Source organism: Hyalella azteca, unplaced genomic scaffold (genome assembly GCF_000764305.2).
Source record: "Hyalella azteca isolate HAZT.00-mixed unplaced genomic scaffold, Hazt_2.0.2 contig1034, whole genome shotgun sequence".
Classification (NCBI taxonomy): domain Eukaryota; kingdom Metazoa; phylum Arthropoda; class Malacostraca; order Amphipoda; family Hyalellidae; genus Hyalella; species Hyalella azteca.
The window spans coordinates 79,286-94,569 of record NW_025931366.1 but is presented as its reverse complement, the minus strand read 5'-3'; the positions used below and the strand labels follow the sequence as shown (position 1 = coordinate 94,569).

The 15,284-nt window shown below is 36.6% G+C and overlaps 1 protein-coding gene across 6 annotated transcripts in view; it reads left to right on the top strand.

Annotated features, from left to right (window-relative positions):
- Positions 1 to 15,078, top strand: part of LOC108677916 (S-adenosylhomocysteine hydrolase-like protein 1) — a 121,169-nt gene extending 106,091 nt beyond the window's left edge. For 2 of the 6 annotated variants that reach the window (XM_047881402.1, XM_047881401.1), the window contains 6 exons: positions 1,816 to 1,962; positions 3,979 to 4,079; positions 5,283 to 5,385; positions 6,076 to 6,243; positions 7,091 to 7,241; positions 8,124 to 8,216. In XM_047881402.1, the coding sequence (XP_047737358.1) occupies positions 1,816 to 1,962; positions 3,979 to 4,079; positions 5,283 to 5,385; positions 6,076 to 6,243; positions 7,091 to 7,241; positions 8,124 to 8,172 (719 nt within the window). In that variant the 3' untranslated portion in view covers positions 8,173 to 8,216. Of the gene's footprint in view, positions 1 to 1,815; positions 1,963 to 3,978; positions 4,080 to 5,282; positions 5,386 to 6,075; positions 6,244 to 7,090; positions 7,242 to 8,123; positions 8,217 to 8,341; positions 8,495 to 9,249; positions 9,416 to 10,276; positions 10,445 to 11,320; positions 11,521 to 14,136 lie in introns of those variants that run through there. The other 4 variants (XM_047881413.1, XM_047881403.1, XM_047881405.1 and 1 more) reach the window with 4 other exon arrangements.
- Positions 15,079 to 15,284: the final 206 nt, after the last annotated feature.

Here is a 15,284-nt window from a genome sequence, read left to right as displayed (position 1 = left end):
GTATCCTCGCATCACAACCATTTACCGAACCAATCTCAGGTCATCTAAATAGAAATATAAAGCAAATGGTGGACAAGAAAATGCACCTCCTGGCACTTGCAAATTTTTTCTTTTGGACAATTCATTTTGATTTGTCTATACTATACCATTAAGCGTATGTTTTGTTCGGTTAGGATTTTTTCTTGACGATTTTTTTTTTCTTAGCGTTTTCAAAGCTTGTTATTTTTATATTGTATTTGGTGTTTGACTGGCTTAATTATATGTATTTTTCAAAATGAAGGTTAAAGCTTTCTTCCGTTTTTTTAACCCACTTAAAATTATTTCTTAGTTAAATATTCTTTCGTCATTGTTACTACAGCTTTGCAACAGTGAATTCTCGTTCTATTTTTTCATTCATTTGCGTGTGTATCGTACCTTGCATTGCGTTGTACAAACCATTGCATATTTCGATATACGTTGTACAGTTGAGCTCAATGCAATAATTATTCGGATAATGCCTTCAATTTTTTAGTGCTTTATCTTACTATTTATTTGCCTTTCGATGTTGTTAGCTGTTTTCTTGTCCTGTATTCTTCTCCTGTAATTTCTGGCCCAATTTGCTTAAGTTTCAATCTTGTGTCGTTGTATATTTGACCCGGTAACGAAGTTCTATTTGGAAGTTACCGGCACTTACCGCATCTGGTAGGAAGTTTGGTCGTACCAATACCCGGATGCAGCGTCCTCCATGAAACGGTGAGCGATTGCAGAAGTTTGGCAGCACTGGCGTCAGAGCTCGCCTGCAGTGGTAAGTTTACCCGAGTTTGTAACGCCCATTGGAATTTCCCTCTCGTTTTTCTATACATATCGTTGTTCTTCACGGGAGTTATCCCTACTGGTATTTGCTAACTCGAGGCCAGTCTACACATCAGCTTTTTAAGGTTTTCAAATGTGTAAATTGAACGTGGAAATCATGATTGAGATATTCAGAAATAACTACCTGAATGTCCGTACATGCAACATATTTATTGGCTAAACGGTGTTCTGAACAAACTTCTACTCGCTCTGTGGAGTGAATTAAATCTTTGGTCAAGCTGCACTGAGCTTGACCTCTGCCTTTTGAAGTTTCGATTGTTTTATCGCGTTCAAGCGATAGAAACTTTTAAAGGTTGTCAAAGTAATTATATTTAGGTATATATCTATATAATCTGAAATAATTAAAGAAAAGTAGTAACTTGTTACATTTCGATTAAAACTAAAATGCCGCAATTCTACAGAAGCCCACTTTTGCTTATCGTTTATGTTTTCATTTATTTATTTCTGAAGACCATTGCGTTCACTGCGGGTTTTAAACGGGTTTATACTTAGATAAAAGATTTAAAAGGAATAAAGAAATACTTGCAATGCAACTGAAAAAATCGTCACCTATTAAAACATTGGAGTCGCGTTCTAACTGAACCCTTCCAATAGAATGGCGTCAAATACTGTTTCCAATATACGTAAGCATGTACAATCGTACATCATGAATGTATCTCTCACGTTAAGCCTTTTGACGTGTATACACAGTTATGCTCAAAGAAGTTATTTTTGTATCGTGGTTTTATGCACAAAAATGACTTCTTAAAATAAAAATAAATTAATAAAGTAAATAACTAACAAAATCGTGTTTTTTATTGTACAATCATGCTTCATGAAGCAGATTAAACATAGATTAATGCTTTATGAAGGTATTTCTCTTCTCTCTCATCATTTTACTTGCACATGTACTTGCAATTTTTCTTGATTAGCCTTTTACATACTTGTACAATTAATCTCAATGAAAGTATATTTGTTGTGCAGCCTCGTACACGGGTAGCAGCAGCGATGAAGATGAAGTATCGCCGCGCGAGAAGACCCAGACAACGGCCGCCGGCTTCACCGACTTCTGCGTCAAGAACCTCAGGCAGGCCGAGTTCGGGCGCCGTGAGATCGACATCGCTGAGCAAGGTTTGGATGAAAATTTTCTCTATATTTTTTCTTTATATCTCTATTTCTTCTAAGTTGTATTTGCATTAAACGAATGTTCTTCTCAATGGTTATTATTATGGAATTATGGCTCCGTGAGATTGACATCGCTGAGCAAGGTTTGGATGAAATATTTCTCTATTTATATTTTTTCTTTATTTCTCTATTTCTTCTAAATTTTATTTGCCTCAAACCCACGTTCTTTTCAATGATTATTATCGTATGATTATGGTGGCGTGAAATTGACATCGCTGAGCATTTGACTCCAAATTTCATTTGAATGAAATTTATTTCCGTTTTATAATTTACATTTGAATTAAACCCATACATGTTCTTATCAATTGTGATTATTGTCGGGTTTTGGCGACGTGGAAGCGAAATCGCAGTACAATGATCTAATAAAATCGTACTGTTTACAAAATCTTGTTGCTCTCCATACATATTTCCTCTACTCTTAAGCCTCCTGTGCTTTATCTTCCTAAAACATATCAAGTTATATATATATCCTAAAACATATATATTACGTATTATATATTACGTATATTACGTCACTAAAACATATATATCAAGTCATGTATATCTTCCTAAAACATATCGAGTAACTACAAAAACGACCCCGCTGAACACGGAGCCTGTCGCTGAAATTGTCAAACGTATGACTTAATTTTGCTTCATTTCGAGTAGTAATATTATTGCAAAACAAGTTCATTTATCTCTGATCTTTAACTAAGTTAAATATACATTGACTAAGTTTTCATGGTGGAAGAGATGACGTATGGAACCTTAGACATTCTTTTATAGAATGTGACTCACTGACTCACTTAGCAAATTTTCACATTCAAAGAAGGGTACGAAATTCGATGCTTCCGCATTCGGTATTATTGAGAATCAACTTTGAATGTCACTTAATTCGTCCTCGAGACTTCACTCGATCGCGAATTTAATTGCAGATGACATTATTGCGCCGATCTTAAACGAATTAGATGCGTTCTATTCTGTAGAATATGATAGTGTATCCAAATCAAAATTAACGAAAATTTATTTCAAATCTTCCATTATATTTGTCTTCGGATTTCATATGTAAAAGATGTAACTCACAGCGCTCGTCTTGCTTCTGATGATAGTCTTAATTGAGGTCCACTAATTTTCTTTTAATCTGGCCAACGCTTCTGTAATTTTCTGGTTCTGTTTGAACGTCATTTTGCTTAATTTTAGCAATCTTAATTACACTTGAAGTAAGTAGGAAGTCAATCACTGTAAACTGATATCAACTTAGAAAAGTAGCTCTTTAGAATTTAAATATGAACGGATAGCAAGAAGTTATCCTTTCCGCTTGAGTTGCCTGCATAAGGAATCCCGCCTGACAAGTGGCTCAAGGACGGTTAACAAACGATGTTTTTTTTATTATCTATCACTTTACTTCAATAAGTAATACTAATGTAATAAGCAATAATAATAAATAATAATAATGTAATAATAAACAATAAGTAATAACTAATAAGTACTAATAATAAATAAGTACTTTACTTCAATAATTACAGCACTAAGTCGCGAAAATATTTTTTTTGTGGGAAAGATCAGTGAAAAATGTGTAATGCTGTTGATGTTGCCTCAGTGCATGATGAAGTAATTTAGCAGGTATACAAATGAGCCCAGTCATAATTATTTACTTGAACTAGTTAGACACCGCGTGTTCAATCTCAGCTTCAACAGTTATGCTACAACAAATGCAAATGTGAATAGGGCAAGACGGGCAAGGATTAAGCTTCCATTTGACTCTTACATTGTTATTATGAAGAAAATTTTGTATTTGGTTTATTTTAGATCACGGGTTGCTTTGCATTACTATAAAAACTGAATGTTTAAAAATCTTATAAAACTTTAATCCTATAATATTTTTCATTAGATTATGACACGAAACAATGATTGGGCAATATTTCAAAAAGCCTATCACTGTAGATTTTCATGACAAAGTTTTAATTTATTTTTCACCGCCAGAGATGCCGGGGATCGTAGCGCTGCGTGAGCGCGCAGGGAAAGACTCGCCGCTGAAGGGCGCTAAGATCGTCGGCTGCACTCACATCAACGCCCAGACTGCCGTGAGTACAGCGTCTTGTGTTGTGTCTTGTGTTGTGTCTTGTGTTGTGTCTTGTGTTGAGTCTTGTGTTGAGCACATCAACGCCCAGACTGCCGTGAGTATAGAGCGTCTTGTGTTGTGTCATGTGTTGTGTCTTGTGTTGTGTCTTGTGTTGTGTCTTGTGTTGTGTCTTGTGTTGTCTCTTGTGTTGAGCACATCAACGCCCAGACTGCTGTGAGTACAGCGTCTTGTGTTGAGTCTTGTGTTGTCTTGTGTTGAGTATTGTATATGGCCTTATATATAATCTTATATTAAGCACATCAACACTCATACTGCCGTCCGTAGCGCATTAGGTTTAGTCTTAATCTCAGTTCAATGGACGCTGCAATTTCCCCCGTAGCGTACGAGTAACTCTTGAACTTGGCCATTCTTCGGTACGATTTTGTCGTTTGTATATGAACGTTTTACCGCATATATCCTAATCACTCGGGTATATGATAATCACTCCTAATCACTCGGGTATGTCGTTGGTATATGAACGTTTTATCGCATATATCCTAATCACTCGGGAAATCAGTTTCATTTTGCAATTTTTTGCATTGTGAGAACAGCAATTGAAATGATGCAAAAATTGAAGGCACTTTGAAATTTTTGTTGACAATTTTAACTATTAATTTAAAAGTGAAAAGTATTAAGAAGGGCCGCCATCTTTTAGGTTTTAATTGCGCTATTTTGGAATTTAAATGAATAAAACAATTGCTGCTATTGTGTAGGTTCTGATCGTAAAAGTTGTGAATTAAAAAATAAATGAAATAATTGCCACCACTCTGCAGGATGTAATCGTATTAACTGCAAATTAAAAAATTAATTGATGCAATTTTGCAGGATCTTATGGTTTAATTTGTGAGTAAGAAAATTGTAAAATATTTGACAAATTGAATAATAGTGGTTATAAAAAGCAATAGTTGCAGACATTTCTCAAGATCTGATAGTACTTACGGTAAGTTAAAAAAAATATTTGCCTTGATTGTACAGGTTTTATTTACAGTAAACGATTAAAAAATATTAGCCGTGATTGTACAGGTTTTATTTACAGTAAACGAGTAAAAAATATTTGCCGCGATTGTACAGGTTTTATTTACAGTAAATTAATAAAGAATATTTGTCACGATTGTACAAGTAGTATTCACGGTAAATAAAAAATATATTCGCCGCGATTGTACAGGTTCTGATCGAGACGCTGACAGCTCTTGGTGCGAGCGTGCGGTGGGCGGCGTGCAACATCTTCTCTACGCAGAACGAAGTCGCCGCTGCACTGGCTGAGAAAGGTTCCTAAACTATGATCATTATATTCATTAATTCCACCGTATATTTTCTATTTGCGATTAATTCTCCTAAGGTTAAAAAATTTCACAACGTTGTACCCGTACGAATTATATTCATTAATTCCACTGTATATTTTCTATTGTCGATTAATTCTCCTCAGGCTAAAAAATTTCACAACGTTTTACTCGCTGCACAAAACATATTCATGCCGAAACTTTTACGATTTTCTCGATCTCTCAAAAAAAAAATTCAAGAATAATTTCACGGTTTCCCAAATTCAAATATAGAATTGAAAATATAAGATAGAGTTTAATAAATTAGAAGCTTTTATTGAAAACTTTTTGATTTTCGATATAATGTAATTTTTTATTAAACAAAAATAACAGACAAAATTTTTAAAATTTGCTGTACACAAGAAAGAAAAATTTGTACCTAGATAATAACTTGTGTATAACTGAATAGCGTTTAATAAAAGGGAATGAATTAATGGCAGGCTTTAAAATTTACCGTACATATGAAAGAAAAATTTTACTTAGATAATAACTTATGTATAACTGAATAGCGATTAATTAAAGGGAACGAATTGATGGCAGGCTTTAAAATTTGCCGTACACAAGAAATGAAAATTTGTACCTAGATAATAACTTGTGTATAACTGAATAGATTAGTTAAAGGGACTGAATTACTGGCAGGGTTGTCGGTGTTCGCGTGGCGCGGTGAGAGCGAGGAGGACTTCTGGTGGTGCATCGACAAGACCGTCAACGCTGAGAACTGGCAACCTAACCTCCTGCTGGACGATGGCGGTGACGCTACACATCTCATGATCAAGAAATATCCTGCCATGTTCAAGATGGTCAAAGGTATGGTGATATGGTTAAAGGTATGGTGATATTTGGGGTGAAATGTTCTAATGAAGTGTCCTGCCATGTTCAAGATGGTTAAAGGTATATTAATATTTAGGAACTAATGTTGTTATAATGAAGTATCCTGCCATGTTCAAGATGGTTAAAGGTATGGGGATATGGATAAAAGGTATGGGGATATGGATAAAAGGTATGGGGATATGAATAAAAGGTATGGGAATGTGTGGGGTGAAATGTTCTAATGAAGTATCCCGCCATGTTCAAGATGGTCAAAGGTATGCTGTTATGGCTAAAGGTATGCTGATATTTGGGGTGAGATGTTCTAATGAAGTGTGCCGCCATGTTCAAGATGGTCAAAAGTAAGCTGATATTTAGGAACTAACGTTGCTATAATGAAGTACCCCGCCATATTTAATACGATCAAAGATAACCATCCATTATGTACAAATGATTTATTGGTTGAATGCCATTTTGCCAATTTGTTGCATAAAGCAACTTAATAATAGATGATAATTGTGTCTATTGTTGTTTTGCTCCCAATAATTCTGTGTAGTTAGTACAGTAAACTTCGTAGGTATTTTGTAATATTTTCCAACAAATTCCCCAATAATTTCTTCTAGTGAGAATCATTTTTTATTTCGTCGGCATTCTCCTTTTGAATTCATTTGGTATTCTTCAGCGATTTACAACAAAATTCTGCAATAATTGTTTTTTAAGAGCAAACTTTTGAACTTAGTTGCTAGTCAAGTAAATTAGAAGATAAATGCAAGAGTTACTTATTTATTTATTTAAGTTATCGTATGCGTATTTGCGTATTCAAGTTATTGTATCGCGTGTTTCATAGGCGTGTGTGAAGAGAGCGTTACAGGCGTGCACCGCCTCTACCAGCTCAGCAAGGCTGGCAAGCTCAACGTGCCCGCTATGAACGTCAACGATTCTGTCACCAAGACCATGTTTGATAACTTCTATGCCTGCAGGGAGTCTATCATTGACAGGTGCGTCGAAAACCTTACTTAGCATTTACCATCAAAACCTTAACGCCTGAACCGAACCTTAGGGTGCTTGGAACAACCAAGCGTTTGGCGTGATTTAGACCTTAATGGACTATATGCCTGCAAGGAGTCTATCATTGACAGATGCGTCGAAAACCTTACTTAGTATTTACCATCATTACCTTAACGCCTGAACCGAACCTTAGAGCGCTTGGAACAACCAAGCGTTTGGCGTGATTTAGACCTTAATGGACTCTATGCCTGCAGGGAGTCCATCATTGACAGGTGCGTCGGAAACCTTACTTAGCATTTGCCATCATTACCTTCCCTTAACCGAACCCTACAGCGCTTGGAACAACCAAGCGTTCGGCGTAATTTAGACCTTAATGGACTCTATGCCTGCAGGGAGTCTATCATTGACAGGTGTTTAGAACCTTACTTAGACAGAAACCTTACTTAGCATTTGCCATCATTACCTTAACGCCTGAACCGAACCATAGGGTGCTTGGAACAACCAGCGTTTGGCGTAATTTAGACCTTAATAGACTCATACCGCGCTGCTAGCATTCCCACGTCTTACACTTTCATACATGATTAGAAGAAGCGCTATTACTGATAATATGTAATATCGTGGCAGCTTGATGTGGTCAATGCCAAGAGTTCACAGAAATAATCTGCCGTTTTTACTCGATCAAAACCTCGTTTTGTTTCACATATAATTGAAATAAGTTCAAAGACTGACAATTGATGTTGCGTTGGCAGCCTTATGTCAATTTTATATGAACGCTCGACGGACGTGATTTTAATTAGCAAGCAGGTTTATTGATATACTTTAATTCATGATTGAAATACGCTTTATTTCTGACAATAAACGATATTTTGCAGCCTGAAGCGGTCAACAGACGTGATGTTCAGCGGCAAGCAGGTGTATTGATATACTTTAATACATGATTGAAATACGCTTTATTTCTGACAATAAACGATATTTTGCAGCCTGAAGCGGTCAACAGACGTGATGTTCAGCGGCAAGCAGGTGTATTGATATACTTTAATACATGATTGAAATACGCTTTATTTCTGACAATAAACGACGATGTTTGCAGCCTGAAGCGGTCAACAGACGTGATGTTCAGCGGCAAGCAGGTGGTGGTGTGTGGCTACGGTGAGGTGGGCAAGGGCTGCTGCCAGGCTCTCAAGAGCCTCGGCTGCGTCGTCTACGTTACAGAGATCGACCCCATCTGCGCTCTGCAGGCCTGGTCAGACTTCTGAATATATGTTCATATTTTATTACTAATTAGGAAGTTGGATAAGTTACTGGTTAGATTAATACATTAATTAGATTAATTATTATTTATAACGTCACCGAGATCGACCCCATCTGCGCTCTCCAGGCCTGGTCAGACTTGTGCTTATACTTTTATTTGTAGTTTGCATATAAAATATATACTTTGCATTTTTTTTTTATTACTCAGTATGGCGTTGGATAAGGTACTGGTGATGATGTAAGATTGATTACTGTTGATAACGTTACCGAAATAGACCACATCTGCACTTTGCAGGCTGCGTCAGATGTTTGCATAGTCTTACTTTATTGCGGTTGAAAAAGTACCATAAATTACTGTTAATGGAATAGGATGTATTACTGGTGGTAAGTAAGATAAAGCTATTGTCATACATTATTCTTATTCCCAACCCTACATACTCGTAGTAGGAGAAAGTATCACATTCCTACTGTATTCGTGTTTCTTTAAAGTAGGATGAAATATCACTAGCCAAGTACAGTCTTACTTTATTCCTGTTATAAAATGAGACGGCATAAGGACGATGAAGTTTCCTATATATGACAGTAATATGAGGGGTCAATAATATTCTTATGTATATTCCCATGTTCTGTTATGTTGCAGCATGGACGGCATAAGGACGATGAAGTTGTTAATTTATGACGGTAATATGAAATGTCAATAATATACGGTACTTATGTATATTTCCATGTTCTTGTCTTATTGTGCAGCATGGACGGCATAAGGACGATGAAGTTAGGCGAGGTTATCAGGCAAGTTGACATCGTTATCACGGCGACGGGGAACAAGAACGTCGTCACCAGGGAACACATGGACAAGATGAAGAACGGCTGCATCGTCTGCAATATGGGACACTCCAACACTGAGATCGATGTGGTCAGAACATCTATAGTTTATATATTTTGTTTTAATAATGATGGGACACTCAAACACCGAGATCGATGTGGTCAGAACATCTATAGTTCATTTATTTTGTTTTAATAATGATGGGACACTCCAACACTGAGATCGATGTGGTCAGAACATCTATAGTTCATTTATATTTTTTAATAATGATAAATTTTGCCTTTTTTACACGTTTTGTACAGGAAAGAGGAGTTTGGTCAAATATTTTGGAAAAAAGTGTCTGTCTGTTTGAGTACAGAAGTTGTGCGATCATGTTTGTTTGTTTAAGTACAAAAGTTTTGTACATGCGTACAAAACTTATCGATCAAATTAGTGCTGTTGAACACTAGTATCTCTTAAACTCGTAAAAACTTGACAAATGTTGGTTGCTTTTGCAAGTTGACTTTGTCGTTTGAATAGCGTCCCCCACGAACCCCGTGGCACGAAAATATCTTTTGATCAATGCTTCGCTTAAATCAACTATTCCCTCAACCATCCTCCATAGAAGTATTCATTTAAATCCGTCGTTCTCAGCCATAATGATGAAAAGTTACGTTTCACGTTACTTATCTTGAGCCGTCCAATAAACTTCGCTGAAGTGCACGTAGCGTCCGATTTCTCGTCCGTGATTGGTGTGTTTAGCTTCACAAGCCGCCAGTAATTGGCTGACGGAGTTAATAACTCTTATTTTCAGTATTCCAAAGCATAATGGTACAAGTTTAGTAGTTAACGTTCCGTAATTCATTACCTTCTCTTGTCAACAGAACTCTCTGCGGACTCCGGAGCTGACATGGGAGAAAAAAAAGTTTAGTAGTTTACGTTCCGTAATTCATTACCTTCTCTTGTCAACAGAACTCGCTGCGGACTCCGGAGCTGACATGGGAGAAGGTTCGCTCTCAGGTGGACCACATCATCTGGCCTGATGGCAAGCGCATCATTCTCTTGGCTGAGGGTAGACTGGTCAACCTATCATTATCATCCGTGCCATCCATCAACGTCTCCATCACATCATGCACTCAGGTAGCGGAGATTCTTTTTCGTTTTTTTTTTCTTGCGGTAAGGGATGAAAAAAACTACGAGCTCGAGTTCCAAAATGTCTGGTCTCCTTCATGTTTTTCATGCGCCTATTAATATTGACTTTAATAGTCGGAATATGAAGTATTTGTAAGCACTAAAGCTTACTGAAGAATACCAGTCTTCAGGGTACTAAGTCGATCTTCAAATATTAATATTTTCTAATTCAAGATACTAAATCATGATGGTGCACGGGTCAACTAATGTGTCTAAAGTTGCTAGTGTCCTAAGTTAACTGGAGTACATTTAAGAGAGGATAGACCCTTTCGTTGCATTCTAGAACTCCTTCGATCCACCATTGTTTGTGTTTTTACGTTTTTTTCCCTACAAATTACTGAAGGTCTTGGCGTTCGTCTGGGCGAATGAGAGATGAATGTGTTGTTGTCAAATTTACATTCAAATTCAACTCTATTCGTAAGCTGAGCGTTCAAATTGTTGCAGTCTTCCTGCACTTCTTTAGTTGATGTCTAGAATGATCAATAGTCATTTTCGATGTTCTCTCTTCGCTTTTTAATATTTTGGGAATGAATATTCGAAGGCTTCACTTCAAAATGCTCTTGCTTTGAGCGAGCTTTCTACCATTTCCTTCTGCGTTTAATGTTCTGCGAATGATATTAAAGGACGAGAGTGTCTGTTTGTCAAAAGTGTCATTGACTTTTATTCATCTTTTAATATTTTGGGCACTTCCCGACAGGCACTTCCATAGATCCTGCTTTATATATTTCGTGAATGTAACATCAGACACTCCTCCCTAACAGGCACATGCATAGATCCTGCTTTATATATTTCGTGCATGTTACACCAAAGACTCCACACTTACAGGCACTGGCATTGATCGAGCTGTTCAACGCGCCCCCTAACCGCTACAAGAGCGACGTGTATCTGCTGCCTAAGAAGATGGACGAGTACGTGGCCAGTCTGCACCTGCCCATGTTCGACGCTCATCTCTCCGAGCTTAGTGATGACCAAGCCAAGTACCTCGGTCTCAGCAAAGCTGGTCCCTTCAAGCCTAATTACTATCGGTATGTTATTGTCTGACAATTATTTATATATTCTCCGAGCTCAGTGATGACCAAGCCAAGTACCTCGGTCTCAGCAAAGCTGGTCCCTTCAAGCCTAATTACTATCGGTATGTTATTGTCTGACAACAATTATTTATATAAATAATACCAGTGCCTTACTGTCGCTACTGTGTAAAATAGTTTCAACACTACTAGAGTCATTGTGTATGAGCGCTACTAGGAGAAATGTAAAATCATCAATAATTAAATAAAAAAACAAATTAAAATTAATATATTAAAATAAAGTAAATAAATGTAATCAGCAATAATAATAATTAGAGCAGACTAAAATTAGTGCAAATTGAACAATTTATCTCCTAATCTGTCAGCATCTTCATGAAATGTTGACCAAACACTGAAAGTTACCCTCCCTCCTATGTTGAATCAAATAAAAGATGAACCATGGTATCTCTTGTCAACATTTTTTCAACATCTTAGTCTGAATTTAATTGACATTCATGACCGCCTTTGAGAATTTGTGTGTTACTCCTAGCAGTTATGGCTAGAAGTTAAACGTGAAAAAAAAAAACAGAGATCTAAGTACATTATATATGTGCCTTGCAAGCCTTGGCTATGTGGGAGAAAAACACGTGTTTGAATGTTGTTAATGTTCAAAATCAAACGCTTCTGTTGACAGAAATAATCAACTTATTGTTGGATATTTTACTAAAATATTGATTGGCACGTTTCTCGCTCGGCTGGAATCAATGTTAAATAAATAATCTGTAGTTTATTTGGTATCTATTCAATCAAATTGTGCCTTGAAGATGTTGCTATTTATTCATCGAGCATTGGCGATCAATGCGTTCATTTTGACAAAATGATTTTTTGTATATGTGTGACGCGACGTTTTTGTGCTGAAACAAAGAACTCAGGTGTATTATATGTTGCATGTCATTCATTTCTTTCAGGCACATTTCATTCTCATTCATCGCTACACAAATGTTCACACTTAATTTTGCTGTGATCAATTCCTATAGCCAGGTATTCCTGAATAAATTGTAGTTTCACTGGCAATATGACGAGTTTTTCGTATTAAATTTGTTGTATTCGTACTATACAGTATACATGTAGCGGAAACTGCCATGAATTTACTGAGGTAGGAGATCCTTGTGTTTGCAGCGACGCTCAAGCCTGCCTTAGGCTTTCTTTCTCGCGGACACGTCTTACAATTTAAACATAAATGTTTCAAATTGGTCCTAAGTGGACAATAAATGTCTCGGAAAATTTAGTTAGTATATTAGTATCTAGCTATGTTGCCTGTTTGGTTTTATAGTCAGTAAACAAGTAGTAAATGCTCTTGCTTGCCCTGAAGAATTTATAATCATATCGAATTACCTACTTACTTGATATTGAATAGCATACGATTTAGAACTGAAGTTTTCCTTTCAATGTTCTACCGTGTGGGACAATAGTACTACGGCTAAAATAATTAATAAGCTACTTGAAGTAAGGTAAAATTTAGAACGATCTTGAACATGAGCGAAGATCTACAAGAGAAATAATTAAGAGTTAAGAACCATGACTGGAAAGTGAGTAAGGAAAGACTTGAAATTTCAAGGCACCTTTTTTAAAACGATTTCCATTGTTGTGTATGTATATTTCTGAGACAGAGAGTAAGGGACTTTAAAAATTAAAAAGGGTTATTTTTATTTAAAAAGGTCGGTTTCTTTTTTCCGAGGCTTTTGTCTCTTTCTAACGTATTTTTTTCGACCTAGCTCAGGTGTATAAACTTTTCATAATCTCGCTACTGACGATTTTTCGTAATACATGGAATCATGGAAATAAAACTTGCATGCTATATTCATTATATTCTAAGTTCATTGTCCACTTCACATCGCACATCCCTCTACTCATCACTTTTTCGGAATGCGATGCTCTGTGTTTTTCACGTGCCTGTATAATTCGTATTACGATACACGTGCTTGTATATGCCCGTGCTCTGTTGTGGAGTGAATGTCCTGAGTTATGTATGTATTGCACTGCCTTTCAATTACTCATTTTTACCGCTTGTGAATCGTCAACCGGTATTCAGTACTGATAGAACTAACCCTGTGTTGGCCTAGAACAACAAATCTACTGCCAGAAGAACGTCTTAAATTTTAATAAACATTATCTTCCTGTGTCTCCTTCGTTTCTTAAACTCACGTGCAATTCATTCGCGCTTCTATCACCGAATTTCGAAAAACAAACCTCGAGGTTCCAGCTTATTTCAGCCTCTGATTTTGATCTCATTTTTCCTGGATATTAATTATAAAATAAAGTTTTTAAACATGAATTGAATCATTTATATGATATTTTTAATCCACGGCATGCAGACTTACAAAAGACAGTTCAGTTCTTTCCGTGCAGCGTTGACCAGCAAACGGGCATCCTTACTTGAATACTTGGTGGTGTTGTTGCGGCGTGAATGTGTGGTGTTTGCGTTGTGCTGTGGTGTTAGCGTTGTGCTGTGGTGTTAGCGTTGTGCTGTGGTGTTAGCGTTGTGTATGTAGCGTGGAGTCAGTGTGACCATGTAGCGTGGTGTCAGTGTGACATGTAGCGTGGAGTGGTCATGAGACATTCTCTGTCCCGCAGGTACTAATGTAGCATACAGCTCCGGACTGTTCATCCTAATGTAGCTTCGGACTGTCCACTGAATGTCCGCACTGTGTCCGCACTGCCCGTCTCATCCGCCGCCTGGCGGGAGTTTTGAGCAACTCGTATATTCAAATTTATAATATGCGTCATATTTTCTGTGGTATGATGTGAACGCTTGTATTCTTTAGAACGTGCAGAACATTGCAAGCTTTCTGCCGTCCTCGGTAAAAATTTCAGGGATAGATCTCTTTTTCTTTCTTTATATAATAAAAAATAATTTTTCATTATTTTTCATCAAGAGTTTTATCCTTGATTCTGATTCATGCCAATTGTAGCCATAACTTATTATCATTCATATTTGAAGTTATAGTACGTGTTTGTTCGAACTTGGAGTAACACGTTTATTTCTTTCTTTCCAATCGCACTTAAGTCAAAGAGATATTTCAATTTATCACAAACTAGAATGGAAAACTCATCCCTTCCGTTTTCATTTATATTGCTCTTCCATTGTATTAACTAATTCCCACTTGCACCTAATTTGCAACATTGAAACTGTTGCAATTTTTAACTGTTTTTAAAGTTTGAATAAAGATGATGGCTTATGTACTTAGATGTTTGACTTGGCGTGCAAATTCTCCTCATATTTTTATTTAAATAAATACTTATTTCTTGTAGATTCTGCGTCTTATTTTAACGCAATTTTGTAATTAATCTAGTAAGAGATCATCTGGCGTTATGACAAGCTTGTTAGACGGAAATGAACAGCACTTAGCAACTCTTCATTGTACGATGGTGAGACTTTGTGATACTTGCAACCATGATAGCGAGTTTATGGATGATGGTCGAAAATATTCTCACGAACGTTTATAATTCATAATTATTTTCTCCCGAAATGACAAGCTCATCACGACCCTAAGGTTAACAGTATCGTTTTTTTTTTATTTGTATACATATCGTGCGTGCTGGTCACAAAAATTGTTCACAAAAGATGTGGCGTTCGACAATTGTTTTCAACATAACCTTGACGTTAGTTGTAGCACTTCGGATGACCGCATGTTGTCAGTGCTTGGCTTGATTTCAAATGCTTTTCATGTTACATTACAAATAATTATAATTGATTGAGGCGCTTGTCACCGAAATTTTAA